Genomic DNA, 18,222 nt, shown 5'->3' on the forward strand with positions numbered 1-18,222 from the left:
GTTCATAGAAAAGCGACATTGCAGAACATGCAGAAAAGCTAACGAAAGCTCTTAAATGCAAACTGTAAACAAACTTGGAAGATCTGTGACACTTTGTTCACGTGGTTTACCTTACAAAGGAAATAACCTGCCAGTGATGTGCATTGTTTCATTTTACTGGACACGTGCTGTTTAAATGTGTAGCACAATTAATTTAATTCATAATGTGCCTGTCATTAAGGACAAAGCTGGTAAAATAAACAGCCAATTATAGACCTATTGCCCTAGCCAGCATTCTTTCTAAAGTGTTGGAGAGAATATTGCTGAACAGACTACAATTGTACATTCTCACCACTGATAACCAATTTGGCTATAAAAGTAAACATGGCACAGATATGTGTATTTTTGCTTTAAAGGAAATAGTAGACAAATACAGAAGCCAAAATTCTACCATGTTTATGTGTTTTATAGATGCCTCAAAGGCATTCGATCAAATAAATCATGAGAAATTATTTTATAAAATGTGCCATAGAGGTGTACCCAAGTATATACTCAGAATGTTAGTTCTCTGGTATGCCCAGCAGACTATGCAGGTTAAATGGGGCAACGCTGTATCTACTCCCTTTCATGTTAGTAATGGAGTCTGGCAGGGTGGGATTTTATCCCCTTTTCTTTTCAGTATGTACATGGATGATTTATCGAAGCAGCTGAATAGGTGCAAAACCGGCTGTATTGTTGCAAATATTGTCATTAATCACCTTATGTATGCAGATGTTTTGGTTGTTTGCAGTCCATATAGTGCTGGTCTACAACAGTTATTAAAGATATGTTCCCAGTATGGTGAATAATTTGACATCAAATATAATGCCAAAAAGAGTAATAGTATGACTGTTAGATCTAAAGAGGACAGGAAATCAGTATTCCCTGGTTTTTTCCTGAGTGATAATGCTCTTAAGGTGTGTAATGAGATTAAATACCTTGGCCACTGTATCACAGATGATTTAACAGATGACAGAGATATTTATTGACAATGTCGCAAATTGTATGCACAAGCTAACATGCTGACACGTAAATTTCATATGTGCACAGTCAATGTCAAATCCTCATTGTTTGGAGCCTTCGGTATGCCCCTGTATACAGCTCACCTGTGGTGTATTTACAGAAAAAGCAGTATGCAGAGACTTAAATTGGCATATAAATTGGCGGTTGTTACTTCATGTGCCAAGATCTCACAGTGCTAGTCAGATGTTTGTTAATATTGGAGTACCTACCTGTCAAGCAGTAATAAGAAACCTTATGTACAAATTTATGTGTCGTCTGGTTGAGTCAGAGAATAGCATTATCGAGGTTCTAACCAAGCCTGTGATGAGTTGTACTAGATTTTCATCAAATATGTGGAGGCACTGGCACGAGTCTTTATGTAGGCCTAAACTTTTAGATGGGTCATAAATGTAACCTCTATCAATGATTTTTATCTGTGCTTTTGTATGTGTAACTTATTCCCCACCCCATCCTTTTTTTACTCGTGCTATGGACCTTTTTTTTTAAGATGAGTCTTGATTAAAGTTGAAATGAAAATGAAATGAAATAATGGGGATTCACAGAAAATATTAGCCACCCTGGCCTTCGCTATTGATGCCATGTAAATTACAAGAGAAACCGGTTGGTTTTAATGTGATAGCGACTCTGGAATCTAATCCAGACCGTTAATGATAATGACGCCGGAAAGGTAGAACTAGTATGTGAGTAAAGAGTTCGTGACTCAAATACCCGTCACTTCCATCTGCTCCATCATGTGAGCAGCTCTGCTGTAACTCCAACTGAATCCTGTGAAATGTTCAGCGCGGCGCTGCTGTTATATACGTTTCTATTTTTAGAAGTAACGAGTTAACTTATTTTTAAACGACGTGAGATCATAGCAAGGCGAGTTGCTGCCCCGCTTGCTGGAACTGCGCACGCTAGGGCGGGCCTTTCGATGCCGAGTAGGAATTGTATGTGGTAAAGGCAGTATTCAGAGCGGTCAGTGCTGATATAGTCACCTTGTGCTCTTTCTTTGTAACGAGCGTCGACTGTATATCCAGTCCTCCGCTCACGTTTTCTATTACTACAGTCCCACAGCGCCATTATCCATAACAAGTCTATATTTGCTTATTCAATGACTTTTGAATGGAGGTGCTGATCGGGGTGTTCTAAAAGCCTATTTTAGTTATTATGAGTGATAACGCTTATATTAAGGCAGTGAATGTTTCCTAGATCTACACTGGCAACGAGTGTAACGAAAAATACTAGACACGCATAAAAACCCCACACACGTTCTATCCAGGCTATAAGCTCTGTAACGTTTACTGGGTGCCATGACATTTCATAGAAACCTGAAATAACTGCTGGTCCCATCCAGACCACCGCTTTTAACAGTTTCTGGTGGCGCACAACTCGTCGCGCTCCTGTGATGTACTGCATAGTTCGTATATTCCATGGAGGGTGCCTGCACTGAATACCCCATTGATGTTGGCTGGTTGTGCAGAGCCAGTCCCGATCGGGTGGAAAATGGGCCATTCCCCATGTGCAGTGCCAGCCATAGCCTCTGAGGGGCCATAAGCAGGATTTGATATTCTTTAGATTGACCAACATCATAAATTCTATATATGCATATATTAGAATAATTAGGGGCCCCCTGGTGGTCGAAGAGCTCTAAGCATCCGCTTATTGAGCCAAGCTGGCTCTGGCTGTGTGGTAGGTTTCCAGTGTATAAGTAGGGCTTGTCAGAAGGAACTTACTGGCAATATCCTGTGTTTCCTATTAATGTGGGTATTTGTAACCGGGAATGGTGCAGAGAGTGGGCTGAACAGTCTGCAGGATGAGGTATGTGGTGAACTATCTGGACTTTTCCCATAATCCTCTGGGTTATCTTCAGTTTTCAGAATTTTGGCAGACTGATGTAGGGAAGAACACAGAACTAAATGAGTGCTGTTGACTGTTTCTGTGGTTATGCACTCTGTACACTTTATTTCTCAGCTTTAGAGCATTTGCAATGAATGGGTTCATTCTTTCACAGGTTGGTTCAGCCAATAATTTAGGTTAGTCAGGAAGACCCTGACATTTTAACTTCAACATGATTATTATTTTTTTTATAAACAGGTTTTTATTAGAAACATTAACAAAGAGTAGAAAACACACAAATCATAGGGCAGGGGCATACAAAGGGGTGGGGGTGAGGACTAATCAACTACACACAATGAGCAAGTTGTCAAAATATACAGAGCTTGACAAGCTCACAGCATCACTACTAGACCTGTTCCACCTCCTAAACCTCTCCAAAAACAAGTATACTACTTTTTGGACGCTTTACAAATCATTAATTTCAAATTAATTTGATTGTCTTCATTTTTTGATATTTTAGTTTGGTAAAAATCAATGGTTATAGTGTTCTGGGGAACAGTTGGTCAGCTCCACCGTGCTGTCTCTACACACCTGGTGAAACACAGTGCAGCAGTCAGCCAATCAAATTCTTCATCTCACAAAGTGCATGCCTGCAGTTACTATAAGCCAATACATAGCACATCAGAGAACATTTCTTTGGTTTTACTGTAAACATACCGCAGTGTTAGGCATTTACACCCCCCCCCCCCCCCACCCATGATTTGCCTGCTTGTAACGCGAAGGTGAATGAAATCCATACATTGTGTGTGTTTAAATTTCAAAGCTTCCCCAGTCAGATAACAAGGCATTAAAAGTGAACAAACACTGCATTTAATTTTGTTTTTTAACAAAAGCTTAATTGTGACCAAATGCTAAATCCCAAGCCTGGCAAGAAATAAAATTCACCAAATAAATGCTTTTCATTGGTAGCTTGCCTCATTAATATATGATGTCATTAAAGTGCCACATGATGGAGTTCTCCCTGGTAGTGGGATAGCCCATAAAGACTCAAAACTGCTGTATTCTAACAGGCATCTGATATACCCCCTTATTTGTGATTTTCATATTTACAAGTGGACACACCCACTTCCTTTATGGGGTCTGCAAGGTTTAATTTTTCAAAACCCATACACACTTCTGTTCTTCAAATTATTATTTTTAATTTCTCAGGCAGTATTGATCATGATGCCAAGGTTCTGCTCCTTGGCTGATCACTGATCTGTGGTTGTTGTTGCTGAGGAGAATGAAAAGCAAGCGCATGTACCAATACAAGAAGAGGGAGGAGCAAGAGCTGCAAGAAAATACGGGGGAGGCTGCTGAAAATAGTGATTTCACTTTCTTCTGTTCCTGGAAAACACAGATTCTTTAGAAATACCAGATTCTTAACTCTGTGTTCTTAACACTGAAAGTTCTGTCCCTCTGGCTTGGAAACTGTGGCAGTGCTGTCATGCCCATGGCCACACCCCTTAACTCCTATTAACTCCTATTAAGCAGCAGTAACTCCTATCACCAGCCAGAAACTGTTGTAGTTATGCAGTGGAGAAGAGTGAAGGAACATTTGTGGTGAGCATCTGGTGTTTCTAAATAATCTTGGTAAATGTGACACCAAGATGAGAGATCAGGGGTGAGGGCTCACTGGTGCTTCTTTGGTGGGGTGCGGGTGCGGGCGATGAGCACAGGTAATAGGGCAAGTGCAGTGAGGGCTATAGCCAACAGGGGGCGGTAGAACAGCCAGCCGGCTGCAATGGTGAGGAGTGAGAGGGAGCAGGAGACACAGAGAGCGAAGATCTTCAGCCCCAAATTCACAAGCTCTCTGAGGACAGGAACCCAGTCCACTGTAACATACAAACATATCATTACATACACAGATTCAGCTGTAACGAACGTATACATAATTAACTACGAACTATTCCACAGTAACATACAGAGACATCATTACATACACCCATTCAACTGTAATGTACAAATACATAATTAACTACAACCTATTCCACTGTAACATACAGAGACATCATTACATACACCCATTCAACTGTAATGTACAAATACATAATTAACTACAACCTATTCCACTATAACATACAGAGACATCATTACATACACCCATTCAACTGTAAAGTACAAATACATCATCATCTACAACATATTCCACTGTAACATACAAACTAGGGATGCAACGATCCGATACTAGTTATCAGTATTGGGCCAATATTGACCTAAAATGCTGAATTGAATATTGGTGACAGTGACTATTTATCCGATCCGATCCAGAGATGTAGTTTGCCATAAACGTGTGTGATGCGACCGACGGCAATAGAGTACCGCACACTTGTAGAATGTGACCACCACCAAGTGTGGAGGGCTTGTAAAGTATACTTCAGTGACTAAACAAACTCATCATTACTTATTCCACTAGCTGACAGATCTTCAGCACATTTTAGGAAAGAAATTATATGAAATTTCTACCTATTTTACCTGAGAAAACACACCCCTCAGAAATTACATTTAACACAAAAAAGAAACTGTGCCTATGCCCTTAATTCATAAGTGTATGTTTACACAATGTGCAGTAAGAGGGCAATGCATCTTGTGTATCGTGTCATCTGTATCTTACCATGTGTGTGGGTAAACAGGATCATTTTAGCTCAATATAATGCAGGGTCATTCAAAGTTGAGGACAGATTTTCTGGGTGGAAGACAATGCTGATTTGCTCTGCTCTTACCCAGAGTGTAGAATACCCTCATGGTCAGACTGATCCCCAGGAACATGAGCCCCCAGCCTGCAGCTCTGAGAGCCCAGAGACGCCTGGTGTTCACCTGATGTTCCCGCTCAAACACCTCCTACAGCAGGTAAAGCACCTCCAACAGTAGGTATAGTGCATACACAACACCTCCTATAACAGGTATGGCCCTTACATGACACCTCCTGAAAAAGGTTTTGCACACACATAACACTTCCTACAACAGGTAGGGCACAAACACCTATTACAACAGGCATAGCACATACATAACATGTCCTACAACAGGTATAGCGCATACATAACACCTCCTGAAAAAGGTTTAACACACACATAACACTTCCTACAACAGGTATACAGCATACATAACACCTACTGTACAACAGTTAGAATTCAGAGAAGTTTCAACAAAACAGTTTGCTAACCAAAATGTACAATATAAAATAATTATTTTGTTCTCGATATTGGAAAAAATAGCTATTTCTTTTACAGTCGTTTCATAATCTGCAGGAAATTTATGGGCATCTTTTCTTTTAAAAGGGATAAAGTAATTCAACTAAGTATTTGACCCTGGTTTTGAACACCACACACACATACAGTACATACACATGTACACACACATGCACACACATACCTCGGCAGACAGTTCTTCCAAATACAGAATCTCCAGCTTTTCTCCAGACTTGGTTTTAAAGGACATCAGTTGTTCACCCCTCTGCATCGCAACCACACTGACCTGCAGAGACCACAGATTGACCAAATAACCTAATCACTACACACTGATCTGCAGAGACCACAGATTGACCAAATAACCTAATCACTACACACTGACCTCAGACTTTCCTGCTGGACAATTTGCAGAACGTCAATACTCACCACCTGAGCAGGTCTTGGGTATGATCCCTCACCACTCATTCCCGCGTAGTAAAAAGACACTCTTACATCCCCTACCTGAGAATCCAAAGCAAATCTATTAGTCTGTGCATGCAAAACAAACTCTGTCACAGATTGCACATACAGAGCAAACTCTGTCACAGACTGCACATATAGAGCAAACTCTGTCACAGACTGCCATACAGAACTCTGTCACAGACTGCACATATAGAGAAAACTCTGTCACAGACTGCACATATAGAGCAAACTCTGTCACAGACTGCACATACAGAGCAAACTCTGTCACAGACTGCACATACAGAACTCTGTCACAGACTGCACATACAGAACAATGTATGTGTGGAGTGTAAGTGTGTACTGACCTCTGGCAGGTTGGGGTGTGGAGAGTGTGTGTGTGTGTGTGTGTGTGTGTGTATAAGTGTGTACTGACATCTGGCAAGTTGGGGTCTGGAGTGTGTGTGTGTGTGTGTGTGTGTGACTGGCCAGTTGGGGCTGGAGTGTGTGTGTGTGTGTGTGTGTGTGAGTGTGTACTGACTTCTGGCCAGTTGGGGTCTGGAGTGTGTGTGTGTGTGTGTGTGTGTGTAAGCGTGTACTGACCTCTGGTCGGTTGGGGTGTGGAATGTGTGTGTGTCTGTGTATATGGCCAGTTGGGGTGTGGAGTGTGTGTGTGTGTGTGTGTGTATAAGTGTGTACTGACCTCTGGTCGGTTGGGGTGTGGAGTATGGTAAAAGAAGTCTCCATCCACTGTGATGAAGGAATCAGGGTCAGGAGAGGGCACAGTCAATCTCAGCCTCTCAAAGTTGTCAATCTTCTCCACCAAGCCTGAGGGACCAGACAATTATAGAAACACATACACTAAAAAAACATAAACACACATTCTACCACAAACAAACTGATACACACAGTGGAAACCCTCATACCGCACATTCACTTACACTAAAACACACAATCTCTTAGACACACACTTTCACAAAGTTGCACTGTAGGGAAGCTCAAAGCCTACCATTGGACAGAGAGAATCGTCCCACCCAGACATCAGGAGCAACCACAGTTACACTCTCCACTGCCATCGCACTGCAACAGGGGTGTACAAAACATTTGTTACCTTTAAATTCATGTTGCAGACACTACAGTTTTCACATTCTATGCATTTTTTAAGGAGAGCAGACACTGTACTCTCCTGACATATTTTTGTTTTTATTCAAACAGGGGGAGAAAGAAAGTGTACAGAAAGTGCCACGGTGGGGAATCAACCCCTTGGCTGTATGGGAGAGTTCACAGATCTAATATTGGTCTCATGCCGCCGTCTTTTTTGGGACAAGAAAATGGAGGGAATAAAAACATCTCATTTTGTTGCGTGTGGGGACTAAACAGATTTCCCATAACCCCTGGGATATGATGTAAATAACATCCCGCTCTGATTACAGTACTAAGCCAGTGTCAGTACGCATTTCCGAGTCCATGCGCTAAAGTTGAGCGTGGGCCTGGTTAAAAGCACTTCACACTGTATTGTGGGCTTCAGAATTTCTCTGGAGTAGGGGCAGGACTGAGTTTGCACCAGTGACCCACTGTTCATATGACATTTTCGAACATCACTCAGGCCCTAATGTTCCCTGAGTGACAGGGGAAAAAAGGTCCAGTCTTGACTGAGAGGTCACCAAGCGCTGATGCTACCTTTGTGGCAAAGGGCAAGGGGAATGCATTTGAGAAGAAAGATTCCGAGCTGGGATGGCACTTAAATAGCCACCGTATACAAATTTGGCCACAAAGAACATCTTTACTCTGACTAGCCATCAAGATGGCACCGTGTAGATCTTTTCAGTCTTGGGATTGGATTAATTCAATTTCCAAATGCAGCTTAAAATGAAGTTAATAAAGAAACAGAACTGCTTTCTCTCTTTATGTGGCTGCCTAAGCAGGCTCATCATAGCTGACTGGTTATACAATGCATTCACCAAATTATTTCCCTTAAAGCTGACTTGCCTAATTTCCCCCTAAAAGCTGATACATAATTATTTGCATTTCTAACTCACCTACATTCCTCACACTCAGCTACTTCTCAGTGCAAATGCTTGGGTAAATAAGGTTAATAAATGAACAGCAGCATGAAGATGTTAATATAGAGAATGTTACCTGGGGTTAATGTGCCCAATCTCTTTGTCAAAGTTCCTGCTACTGACGATGTCTGACCTCCACTCTGTACCTGAGCAAGAGGGAGAGGAGCGATCAGTGTGTGTGCTCACTGTAGAAATATGCTGTCTCACGCAGTCTCACTGTGCTTGTGTGTGAAGGTTTAAATCTGTAGGGTACTTGTATGTGTGTGTGTGTGTGTGTGTGTGTATACCCCCTGTAGGAGTATGTTGTCCTCTTAAATTGTGTGTCTGCATGTGTGTGTGTGTGTGTGTGTGTGAATGTGTGTACACATTACATACTGTAGGAGTATGTTGTCTCAGTCTTCGTCTGTCCATCCTCCTCATAGTCTCTGTACGAGAGGAAAACAATCAAGGTTCACTGAGGAGGATGGACATGCTGTGCTATCTCATTGGTCTCTGTCCTTGTAGTTCCTCCCACCTGCTCTCCTGGTGCTCCACCCACTGGTACATTTCCACCTGCCTCTTCAGTTTGACTGCATGCACTGCCACTCTGTAGTTTGGGTCATGCAGGGGCTAGAAAGGGAAGCACAGTGGTGTGTTTTGTGAAGGTGTTTGCATACAAGTGTGTCCACAAAAATGAGTGAGTATGTATGAGAGAGGAAGTGAGATGGTATATGTATATGCTTGTCTATGCTTGAGGAAGAGGAGGAGCATGTAAGGATGATAGAAACAGGGTGATGTAACTACTAGGAGCAGTGAAAAGGTGGTGTTGGATGCTGTACCTGGGCAGTGCGCAGGGGGGCAGACAGATGTATTAGGTGGTTATTATTCTGGACTTCTGGAGCAAAAGAAGGTTCCAAGGACACCACCAGTGACAGACCCTCATCCAAAGAAGCAGCGACACGTATCGCCCTGCCCTATAGGGGGCAACACTCCTTACAAATCACACAAACAGACCCTGGTGGCAACACTCTCGACTACTTACAGGCACACAGAGGGCAACCCTCAAAACATGCAAAAACATCACTCTGCCCTGTAGGGGGTGACACTACATTAAAAACAAAAGACACAAACTGCTCTTCACATCAAGGGTAACTGCAGGGCAGTTCGAGTTAGTTGTACCTCATTGGTGAAAAGCACGTAAAATGACAGCAGGAATAAAGAGACTCCCACAAGCATTCCTCCAGACGTCTCGCTGAGGCGCTCCAGGAACCCGGGCTTTGATTGGCTGCTGACACGCGTATGCGTGTCCCTGATCTGTGGGCAGAATGTAAACTAAAGTAAAGAGAGCAGTCATGGAAAAACACTGTCACTTGACCAAAATATGTGCGAATTAGTTTGAGAAAATTCTGTATTGTCACGCCCCATATACATAAATGTATAATGGTTCATCATTGGTTCTGCCTATAATAGTATTTTAAACATATCCACAAGTTACTACAACGAACATGGCCAAAATCACGGGACCAATGGATTCCTTTTAATAATGAAGTTGCTTTGGATTCCAACCTTGTACTCTTATTGAAATGGTTCATTATTGTTTTACAAAAATATGAAGAAAAACTGCAGCATTAGCGGTATCGGAACTGCTCAAATGAATATCAGCCAGATCTCCTTTTGATATTTTTAATTTACTTAAAGGTCATGCTCAGGCCGGTTAAAACGTGCACATTATTATTTCAGTGTAAGATTATTTAAACGAGTTGCAGTGCAGTTGGTATGATTTCCTTTACTGTAACGTTAATGTTGATAACCTTAAAAATGTCACCATGAACCAGATTTATTCTGCAGCTATTTTTGTGTAAATTACATATTCTAGACATTCAAAGAATGTTCGATTGTTCGGACCTAGTTAGGCAGTAATTTGCAACGCCTGCAGCTGCATAGGGTTAGCTAACCCACAACTCCCCAGGTATTAAATTAACTTAAACTAATTATGTTTTCGCTATGGTGGAACGCTGGACTCGATTAGCTAGATAGTCTGTGGACGTCATTTTTCATTTTCACATTTGTGTTCATTTATAACCAAGAGTGGAAACTTCTTACCGTACCGGTTCCGACATACTTTCACTATTTCCACACCCACTCTGCTTTTTGCAAGAAGTCCTTTGGGAGATGAACTGGAAATACTATTAATGCAGTTACTGAGCTCGCGGCTGATTATATAATTATTCGATCATCTCGTAACCACTAGGACGCTGAACAAATGCACGTTAGGTTTTTAAACTGTAGAACAGTACAGGACACTCAACTACCCTAAACTGCAATCCTGGAAATGTCATCAGAAGTTGTTAGGATCTTGCAGGAAGTTGACGCCTGAATCGTGCTATGATTTGATAGGGTGAATGGACATCAGCTGGTTCTTCAGAGGCTTTTTGGGAAATGTAGTTATTGTTGAGGTCCAGCTGTACTTGAGGATACTGCCTTGAGTACGTTGTACCAGGGTTTTAATGTGACCACTTTTTTTTGGAATTGTTGCCCTCTGAAATGATTTAGATTTTTCTTGGCGTGTTTCTATATTATTCTTCAATATAGAAATACGAAAGCTGAAAGTCTCTTGGTGTATGGCAAGGTGCCACAGGATATGATGGTTTTTGTGTTCACCTTAAAATCAGCAATCCAAAGTACACCCAAGAAACAAGTAATAAGATGTCTGTTAACTGTTCGGACATTATCTTGATGTGACTTCTACTAACTGCAATTTGCTCTGTAACTCACCACAACCTCCCCCCCCCCCCCTTTAAACACAGCTTTTGTGGCTGAGTGAGGAAACCCCCACCTTGGCTCTCTCTCTCTCTCTCTCTCTCTCTCTCTCTCTCTCTCTCTCTCTCTCACACACGCACACACACACACACACAGATGCATCAGATTCTATAAACTCATCTTCTGTGATTGACATTTGAGAGGATTATGTGCTATGGGGCAGATGCGCTTGCATGATCCACTGGAGACGGAGACGTGAGGGACTAGCACGCACATGCATGAACTCGCACACTCATACAGGCACTTTTCTATTCACATACTCATAGACACACTTGGAGGATTGGCTGCCCCCTGCCAGTTACAGAAGAACTACTTCTCCCTCAGAAACAGGACCTTTACTCCGGGGAAGAGCCAGCATGCAGGAGTATGATGTCATCGTTTTGGGCACAGGTCTGAAGGTGAGAGTGGCCTTTGTGTCTATATGATGAATTCCATATATATATATACAGTCTATACCTGTCCTCACCCATGTATGCCAGGCTATACCTCTGCCATCTCTCTGTACTATTACTGATTTTCCTCAAATGCTTGCCAACACTAACTGAAACAGTTTAAAGACCGTTTAATACAGGAAACGTATCAATTGCGTGAATGCACTGTTCATTTAAAGTGCTTATTTCATGCTCCTCTGTAAATTTTGTTAATAGTGTCAATTAATGATTTGACCAAATGTTATATTGTGTTGATGCAGCTATACAAATTTATGTACAGTAACCTTGTTTTCTGAGGGTATGGGTTCATTTTGTAAATCAGTGAAAAGTTTTGATTAAATGAGACGATGAAGAATGAAACATCCTTGGATATTTGCTGCAATAATGGGTTATGATGGTGGTGTGTGTGCGTGCGTGTATGCGTGCGTGTGTGTGTATGTGTGTGTGTGTGTGTGTGTGTGTGTATGTAAAAGTGTAAAAGGGAATAGGGCAAGGTTCTGAACTTGTGGCTCTGATGATCCCACTCACTGGATCAAGTGGCTGTAAGCAGGATTATCTGTCTGACATTCACACCTCCTCCTGTGATAATGAAAATTTGGCAGTCCTAGTGCCTGTCCTGAGGAGTATGTTATATAGGTGATCAGAAAAAAGCATAGGACAAACTTTTCTTAAATGTTTTTTTTCATTCAAATCAAATATGAAATTGGTCTTTGTATAAAATGTATATCATACATTTCTCTGTCTTTCAGGAATGCATTCTTTCAGGGATAATGTCAGTGAGTGGTAAAAAAGTCCTTCACATTGACCGGAACCCATACTATGGAGGGGAGAGCGCCTCTGTCTCCCCACTGGAAGAGGTATTACTATATATCACCTAAAAATAAAGTTGTGTGGCTGTCAAACATTTTATTTAGACAGACTTTATTAGACCTGGGTATGTGAGATGGTTGTTTGTTGGGTTTGTACAGTCGTCTGTGTTGTATGTGCAGTTGATTGAATGCTGTATCTATGTAGTTAGTTGTGTGTTGATTGTGTGCAGTTGTCTGTGTGTTGTATCTATGTAGGTAGCTGTGTGTTGATTGTGTGCAGTTGTCTGTGTGTTGTACGTTTATGAATGTGTTGAATACATTGTCCTCTCTCTCTCTAGCTGTATAAGAAATTCCACGTATCAGGTCCTCCTAATACTATGGGTCATGGGCGTGACTGGAACGTGGACCTTATTCCCAAATTCTTGCTGGCCAATGGTGAGGAAACTGTGTGAATTGGGGCATACTGTGAAGTCTGTAATATCAGTTTGTGCATCTACGTTTGGTCATGTGTCTCTGTCCGTGAGACACTTTGGATAAAGAGTGTGTAAGTAATGAGTTACAGTATGTGTGATAATTAATTTGTTTGCACTGTATGAAATTTCACATGTGTAGGCATGTGTATGTTGCAGGGTGTGTAACTGTGTCTACATACGGTATGTGTGCGTGTATACTGTGTGTAAATAAGTCCACAGTGAGTAACTTTTCATCTCTATTTGTGAGTATGTTGTTGGGTGTGTAACTGTATGTGCATGTGTGCTTGTGTGTGTGTTGCAGGGGAGTTAGTGAAGATGCTACTGTACACAGGGGTGACTCGGTATTTGGACTTTAAGGTGGTGGAGGATAGTTTTGTGTACCATGCAGGACGAGTCCACAAGGTCCCATCAACAGAGGCTGAGGCCCAGGCATCAGGTGACATCCGTCACTCTCCCCCCGTCTATCACTCCTGTAACTCTCACCTCTCAATAACATCTTACTCCATCATATCCCAGCATGTAATCTGTGTATCTTCCCTCTGTCAGATCTGATGGGCATGTTTGACAAGCGTAGATTCCGTAAGCTGCTACATTTTGTGCTGAACTATGAGGAGAGCAGCCCAGGAACTCACCATGACATGGAGCCCAAACGCACCAGCACCAGGGAGCTTTTCCGCCACTATGACCTTGGGCCAGATGTCATTGAATTCACAGGACATGCCCTGGCTCTGCACCAAAATGATGAGTCAGTAGCAACCACTTCTACTCCCACTGCTGCTGCTACTACTACTATTACTAATCATTTTATTACCACTGATACTACTATTACTGATACTGCTACATCTACAACCATTACTACAGCTACTGCACTACTTCTACTAGTTTTTTGTATTAGCACTACTACAGAGATTTTCTCTATATAGCTCCCCACTTACTGTGAGCAATAGTCTCCAAATAAATCTCCTCCAATATAGAACAGTGGTATTTTACTTCACTAGCTCTGTTGCCCACTGCTGTGTGCCATCTGTCAGTGCTGGAGCAGTGCAAACGTATGAACACATTGTTTTCCTTCATTGTTTTGCTATTCAGAAAAGAGATAAAATCTGGTCGGACCTAGCCACTTTCACATTCACAATAGGAGTAACAACCATGGTTTTAATGTGGTACAATACAATGAAAAAGAACCACACCACTGGCACTTCTGTTCTACTGTGACAATTAGATCTACATCTACTACTATTTTACTCTCACAGAAATATACATACAAGGTAACTCCACGGTTACTCCCTGATTAATGCAATGTCTCCATGGTAACTTGTATCGATGTGCGTCTGCAGGTACTTGGATCAGCCTTTCCACCAGACGATTAAACGCATCAGACTGTACATAGAGTCTCTGGCTCGCTTCAGTCACAGTCCATACCTCTACCCCATCTATGGCCTGGGGGAGCTGCCGCAGGGATTTGCACGGTAACAATACAGAGCATAGCCTCCTTTAGATATCTGCAGTCTGAAATACTACACAATATATTATCTCTCTTTCTCTCTCTCTCTCATACTCACTCAGTCACTCTCTCCCTCTCCTTGTCTCTCCCCATCTCTGAGTCTCTTGCTCACTCACTCTTTCAAGATCTCTCATATTCAAATTCAAGATTTTTTATTGGCAGAAAATACATTTGTAAAAATCTCCAAAGCATATCACATCACATCTAAACATTACCACAGATGAACATCAGTAAATGCCATAGAATTAGGACAACTGTAATAATAATAATAATAATAATAATAATAGTAATAATAATTTCTCTTCTTCAGACTCAGTGTAGAGTATGGGGGAGCCTACATGCTGAACCGTGCGGTGGAGGAGATAGTGATGCAGAACGGTAAAGTTGTTGGAGTGAAGTCTGAGGGACAGGTGAATCAGAAGATGGACACCCTTACCATTTACCCCCTTTTCGCCTGCTATCTCCTCCTATCTCCCTGTTCTTCATTTGTCCCCCCTCCCCTTTACTTAACCCTTGGGTCTTCCTACCTCGCTTGTTCTCTCTACCTCTCCCACTCCTTTCCTCTCCTTCCCCCTCCATCACCCGCTTTCTTTCTAATTCTTTCTCTCTTTAAGCTGTAATATCAGCTTCTCCATTTTCCCTTTCTATTTCCTCCATATCTCCCCTTTATCCTCTTTTCATTGCTCTTCCTTGTTATGTTACTTAGGTATTTCACTGTAAGCAGCTGATCTGTGACCCCAGCTATGTTCCCAATCGGGTGAAAAAAGTGAGCCGTGTCATTCGGGTTATCTGTTTACTCGACCATCCAATCAAATCTACTCATGATGCCAGCTCCTGTCAGATCATCATCCCTCAAACACAGCTCAACAGAAAGTCAGGTATTGTGTCACAGATCAACATGAATTATTACATCACAGCTATATAGGAAGTAACTTGTCATAGATAAACATGCACGCACATGCGTTCACAGTGCAAGTTTGAAAACTGCTGAATTTTCTGCCAACCAGTCCAAGGCAATCGTACACCTTGGCTCTATTTTTGGAAGTAGTCAAAAAATAGTTTATTTTGCTTCTTGGGAAAGTCTTTGGGACCTTTCTGCTATTATACCCCTCTTTGTCTGTGCTTGGCAGCTGAGAGATTCACTCCCAGCAGTTGAGCGCCTCTCGAGTATCACAACACTAGCTATGTAATCCAGAATAGACCCCCCAAATGTAGCAATGTCGATTTAAACTTTAAGTTATTACTGATTGAGTCTTTCTGTCTGTGTCCGTTCCTATCAACTGCCACGCAGACGTCTACGTTTGTGTGGTGTCTTACGCCCACAATGTGACAGCTGAGGGGAAGTATGTTGCCATGGTGAGCACTACTGTGGAGACCAATAACCCTGAGAAAGAGGTGAAGCCAGGACTGGAGCTGCTGGAGCCCATTCTACAGAAGTGAGTACGGCCGCATCCACAACACAAACAGAAACTAGAAATACTGCCTCGCGGTTGTATGCCTCTGCCAACCAGTAGCCAGTTTGGATATAAAATGTCATCACTTCATCATTTTATCCTATTAGACATTTGTGTGAAACTTTGTCATAATTCACGTATGAATTCTTGAGTTATGGCCAAAACGTGTTTTGTGAGGTCACAGTGACCTTGACCTTTGACCACCAAAAGCTAATCAGTTCACCCTTGAGTCCAAGTGGACGTTTGTGTCAAATGTGCAGAAATTCCCTCAAGGCAAAAACGTGTTTTGTGAGGTCACAGTGACCTTGACCTTTGACCATCAAAATCTGATCAGTTCATCCTTGAGTCCAAGGGGACATTTGTACCAAATTTGAAGACGTTCCCTCAAGGTGTTCCTGAGATATCGCGTTCACGAGAATCGGGACGGACGGACGGACAGACAACCCGAAAACATAATGCCTCCGGCCACGGCTGTGCCGTCGCGGAGGCATAAAAATCCACAAACACAACCTGAAAGTGTATTATGTGTTATAAGCTTTTTTCTGATGTGTTATCTAGGGACTCCACAGCAGGGGGTAATTCCCTAGTTTGTTTGTTTGTTTATTTAGATCCCCATTAGCTACTGTATTGTAGGGAACCATTTACTTACATTAACTCTGATTGGTCCACAGATTTGTCTCCATTGAGGACCTGTTTGTCCCCAGAGATGATGGGAGGTACAGCCAGGTGAGGACCGCGTTGTACTGGATGCAATGGTCAGATAAGGTTATAGCTAAGATAGATAGATAGATAGTTTATTTGTCTTCAAGGAGGAAATTATTTTCCACAGTAGGTGCATACATAACACAAACAAGTAAGACATACAGAATTACACAAAATACAGGATGTCTTTGCTCCATTTCACCCATTCTAAATGGGGCCCAGAAGGAACACAACACAGTGTGTATATAGGTCTGTCTCTGTGATTTCTTTTTTGCACCATGCAATTTTGTATCAATAAAATATTTTTGCAAGTCATCCGAGCCCAACCGTATGTACAGTGTGCACAGTACCATTTTTTTCTTTTTGCTATACATACCTGCAGCAACACTTATTGAGTGCAGAATTTCACCTTTCATTTTGTGTCTGTTGTGCTCATTTAAATCGGTCTGCGCTCGACCCTCTGCCCACACATACAAGCTGATTTTACCTCGCCAACAGGGGGCACTGTGATCAGTGTGCAGTAGATTGTGAAGGTGCTTTGTTCAACACTAAGCCTCTATATATTTTTTTATATTTTATAAAGTGGGAACACAGCCGCTGATCGTGGTGATGTCATAAGAACACAACCGTCACACAGGTCTTTGGGTGTAAATACCACTCTGATCTAGCTGACTAACCATGAAATAATTAGGATTTATTTGAAATAGCACTGTCGCCTCACAGAAGGCCCTGGGTTTCTAATCTGTTCTCTCCGTGTCCGCGTGGCTTTCTTCCGGGTACTCCGGTTTCCTCCCACAGTCCAATGACATGCAGCTTAGGCTAATTGAAGACTCTAAATTGCCCATAGGTATGAATGTGTGATTGAATGGTAGCCTGCCCAGGGTGTATTCCTGCCTCTCGCCCAATTCACGCTGGGATAGGCTCCAGCACCCCCCGTGCCCTGCCCAGGATAAGCGGGTATAGATAATGGATGGATGGATGTTTCATTTGTCAGGAGCTGGGTTTGGGTTGACAGCTGAGAACTATGCGTTTCTCCTGCAGGTGTTTGTCTCCAAGTCATATGACGCTGCCACACACTTTACGGCAGAATGTGAGGACATCAAGGACATGTACCATCGCATTACTGGGTCAGAGTTCAACTTCAGCAGCCTGGAGAATAGTACCACATCAGAGAGGACTGAGTGACTGACACAAAGACCAACCCAGCACACACCCACCCTTTGATAGTAGGGAAATGAGAAACAGACCAACTCCCCTTCCACATCTCCCAGCATGCATTGTCTTCAGAGTGATGTACGATGGCAAATAACATTGTGGTTAAAGCAATAAAAAATTTCCATTAAATCAACTCCTGTGATTCCTGTGTGTGTGTGTGTGTGTGTGTGTGAGAAAAAGAGAGTCTATGATTGCATATGTGTGACACTGGGATTGCGTGTTTGTGTGAATGTGCATGAGAGAAATTA

General features: G+C 42.2%; 2 protein-coding genes across 4 annotated transcripts; one reads left to right on the forward strand and one right to left on the reverse strand.

Moving 5' to 3' along the window:
- Nucleotides 1-3,113: 3,113 nt before the first annotated feature.
- LOC135237284 (transmembrane protein 43) lies at nt 3,114-10,941 on the reverse strand. Of its 3 annotated transcripts, none has more exons than XM_064304282.1 (12): nt 10,675-10,940; nt 9,746-9,880; nt 9,406-9,540; nt 9,102-9,196; nt 8,963-9,012; nt 8,664-8,733; nt 7,534-7,604; nt 7,228-7,352; nt 6,513-6,587; nt 6,271-6,372; nt 5,622-5,739; nt 3,114-4,733 (listed from the first exon to the last, which is right to left on the reverse strand). In XM_064304282.1, exons 1-12 carry the CDS (start codon nt 10,684-10,686, stop codon nt 4,531-4,533), a joined length of 1,191 nt encoding a protein of 396 aa, XP_064160352.1. In that variant the 5' UTR covers nt 10,687-10,940; the 3' UTR covers nt 3,114-4,530. The 3 variants fall into 3 exon arrangements, with proteins under 3 accessions (XP_064160352.1, XP_064160353.1, XP_064160354.1); XM_064304283.1 differs by having other exon boundaries at nt 10,670-10,940; XM_064304284.1 differs by lacking the exon at nt 9,406-9,540 and having other exon boundaries at nt 10,675-10,941.
- Nucleotides 10,942-11,527: 586 nt separating this feature from the next.
- Nucleotides 11,528-18,107, forward strand: zgc:112334 (uncharacterized protein LOC619199 homolog). The gene is made up of 11 exons (XM_064304279.1): nt 11,528-11,784; nt 12,567-12,674; nt 12,965-13,061; nt 13,401-13,535; nt 13,646-13,844; nt 14,437-14,568; nt 14,914-15,013; nt 15,310-15,481; nt 15,895-16,039; nt 16,729-16,783; nt 17,801-18,107. The coding sequence occupies exons 1-11, from the start codon at nt 11,743-11,745 to the stop codon at nt 17,942-17,944; spliced, it is 1,329 nt and encodes a 442-aa protein (XP_064160349.1). The 5' UTR covers nt 11,528-11,742; the 3' UTR covers nt 17,945-18,107.
- The last annotated feature ends 115 nt before the right edge of the window (nt 18,108-18,222 follow it).

The sequence above is a fragment of the Anguilla rostrata genome, chromosome 13 (assembly GCF_018555375.3).
Source record: "Anguilla rostrata isolate EN2019 chromosome 13, ASM1855537v3, whole genome shotgun sequence".
NCBI classification, from domain to species: domain Eukaryota; kingdom Metazoa; phylum Chordata; class Actinopteri; order Anguilliformes; family Anguillidae; genus Anguilla; species Anguilla rostrata.

What these genes read in the sequence shown, in the direction of transcription:
- zgc:112334 (XM_064304279.1), top strand. Translation starts at nt 11,743, where the DNA reads ATGCAGGAGTATGATGTCATCGTTTTGGGCACAGGTCTGAAG. An exon ending in GCTCTGCACCAAAATGATGA is followed by an intron (nt 13,845 to 14,436) that starts GTCAGTAGCAAC and finishes GTGCGTCTGCAG; the next exon opens with GTACTTGGATCAGCCTTTCC. An exon ending in ATGATGGGAGGTACAGCCAG is followed by an intron (nt 16,784 to 17,800) that starts GTGAGGACCGCG and finishes TTTCTCCTGCAG; the next exon opens with GTGTTTGTCTCCAAGTCATA.
- LOC135237284 (XM_064304282.1), bottom strand. An exon ending in ATTGGGCACATTAACCCCAG is followed by an intron (nt 7,605 to 8,663) that starts GTAACATTCTCT and finishes CCCCTGTTGCAG; the next exon opens with TGCGATGGCAGTGGAGAGTG. An exon ending in TGGAAGAACTGTCTGCCGAG is followed by an intron (nt 5,740 to 6,270) that starts GTATGTGTGTGC and finishes TACCTGCTGTAG; the next exon opens with GAGGTGTTTGAGCGGGAACA.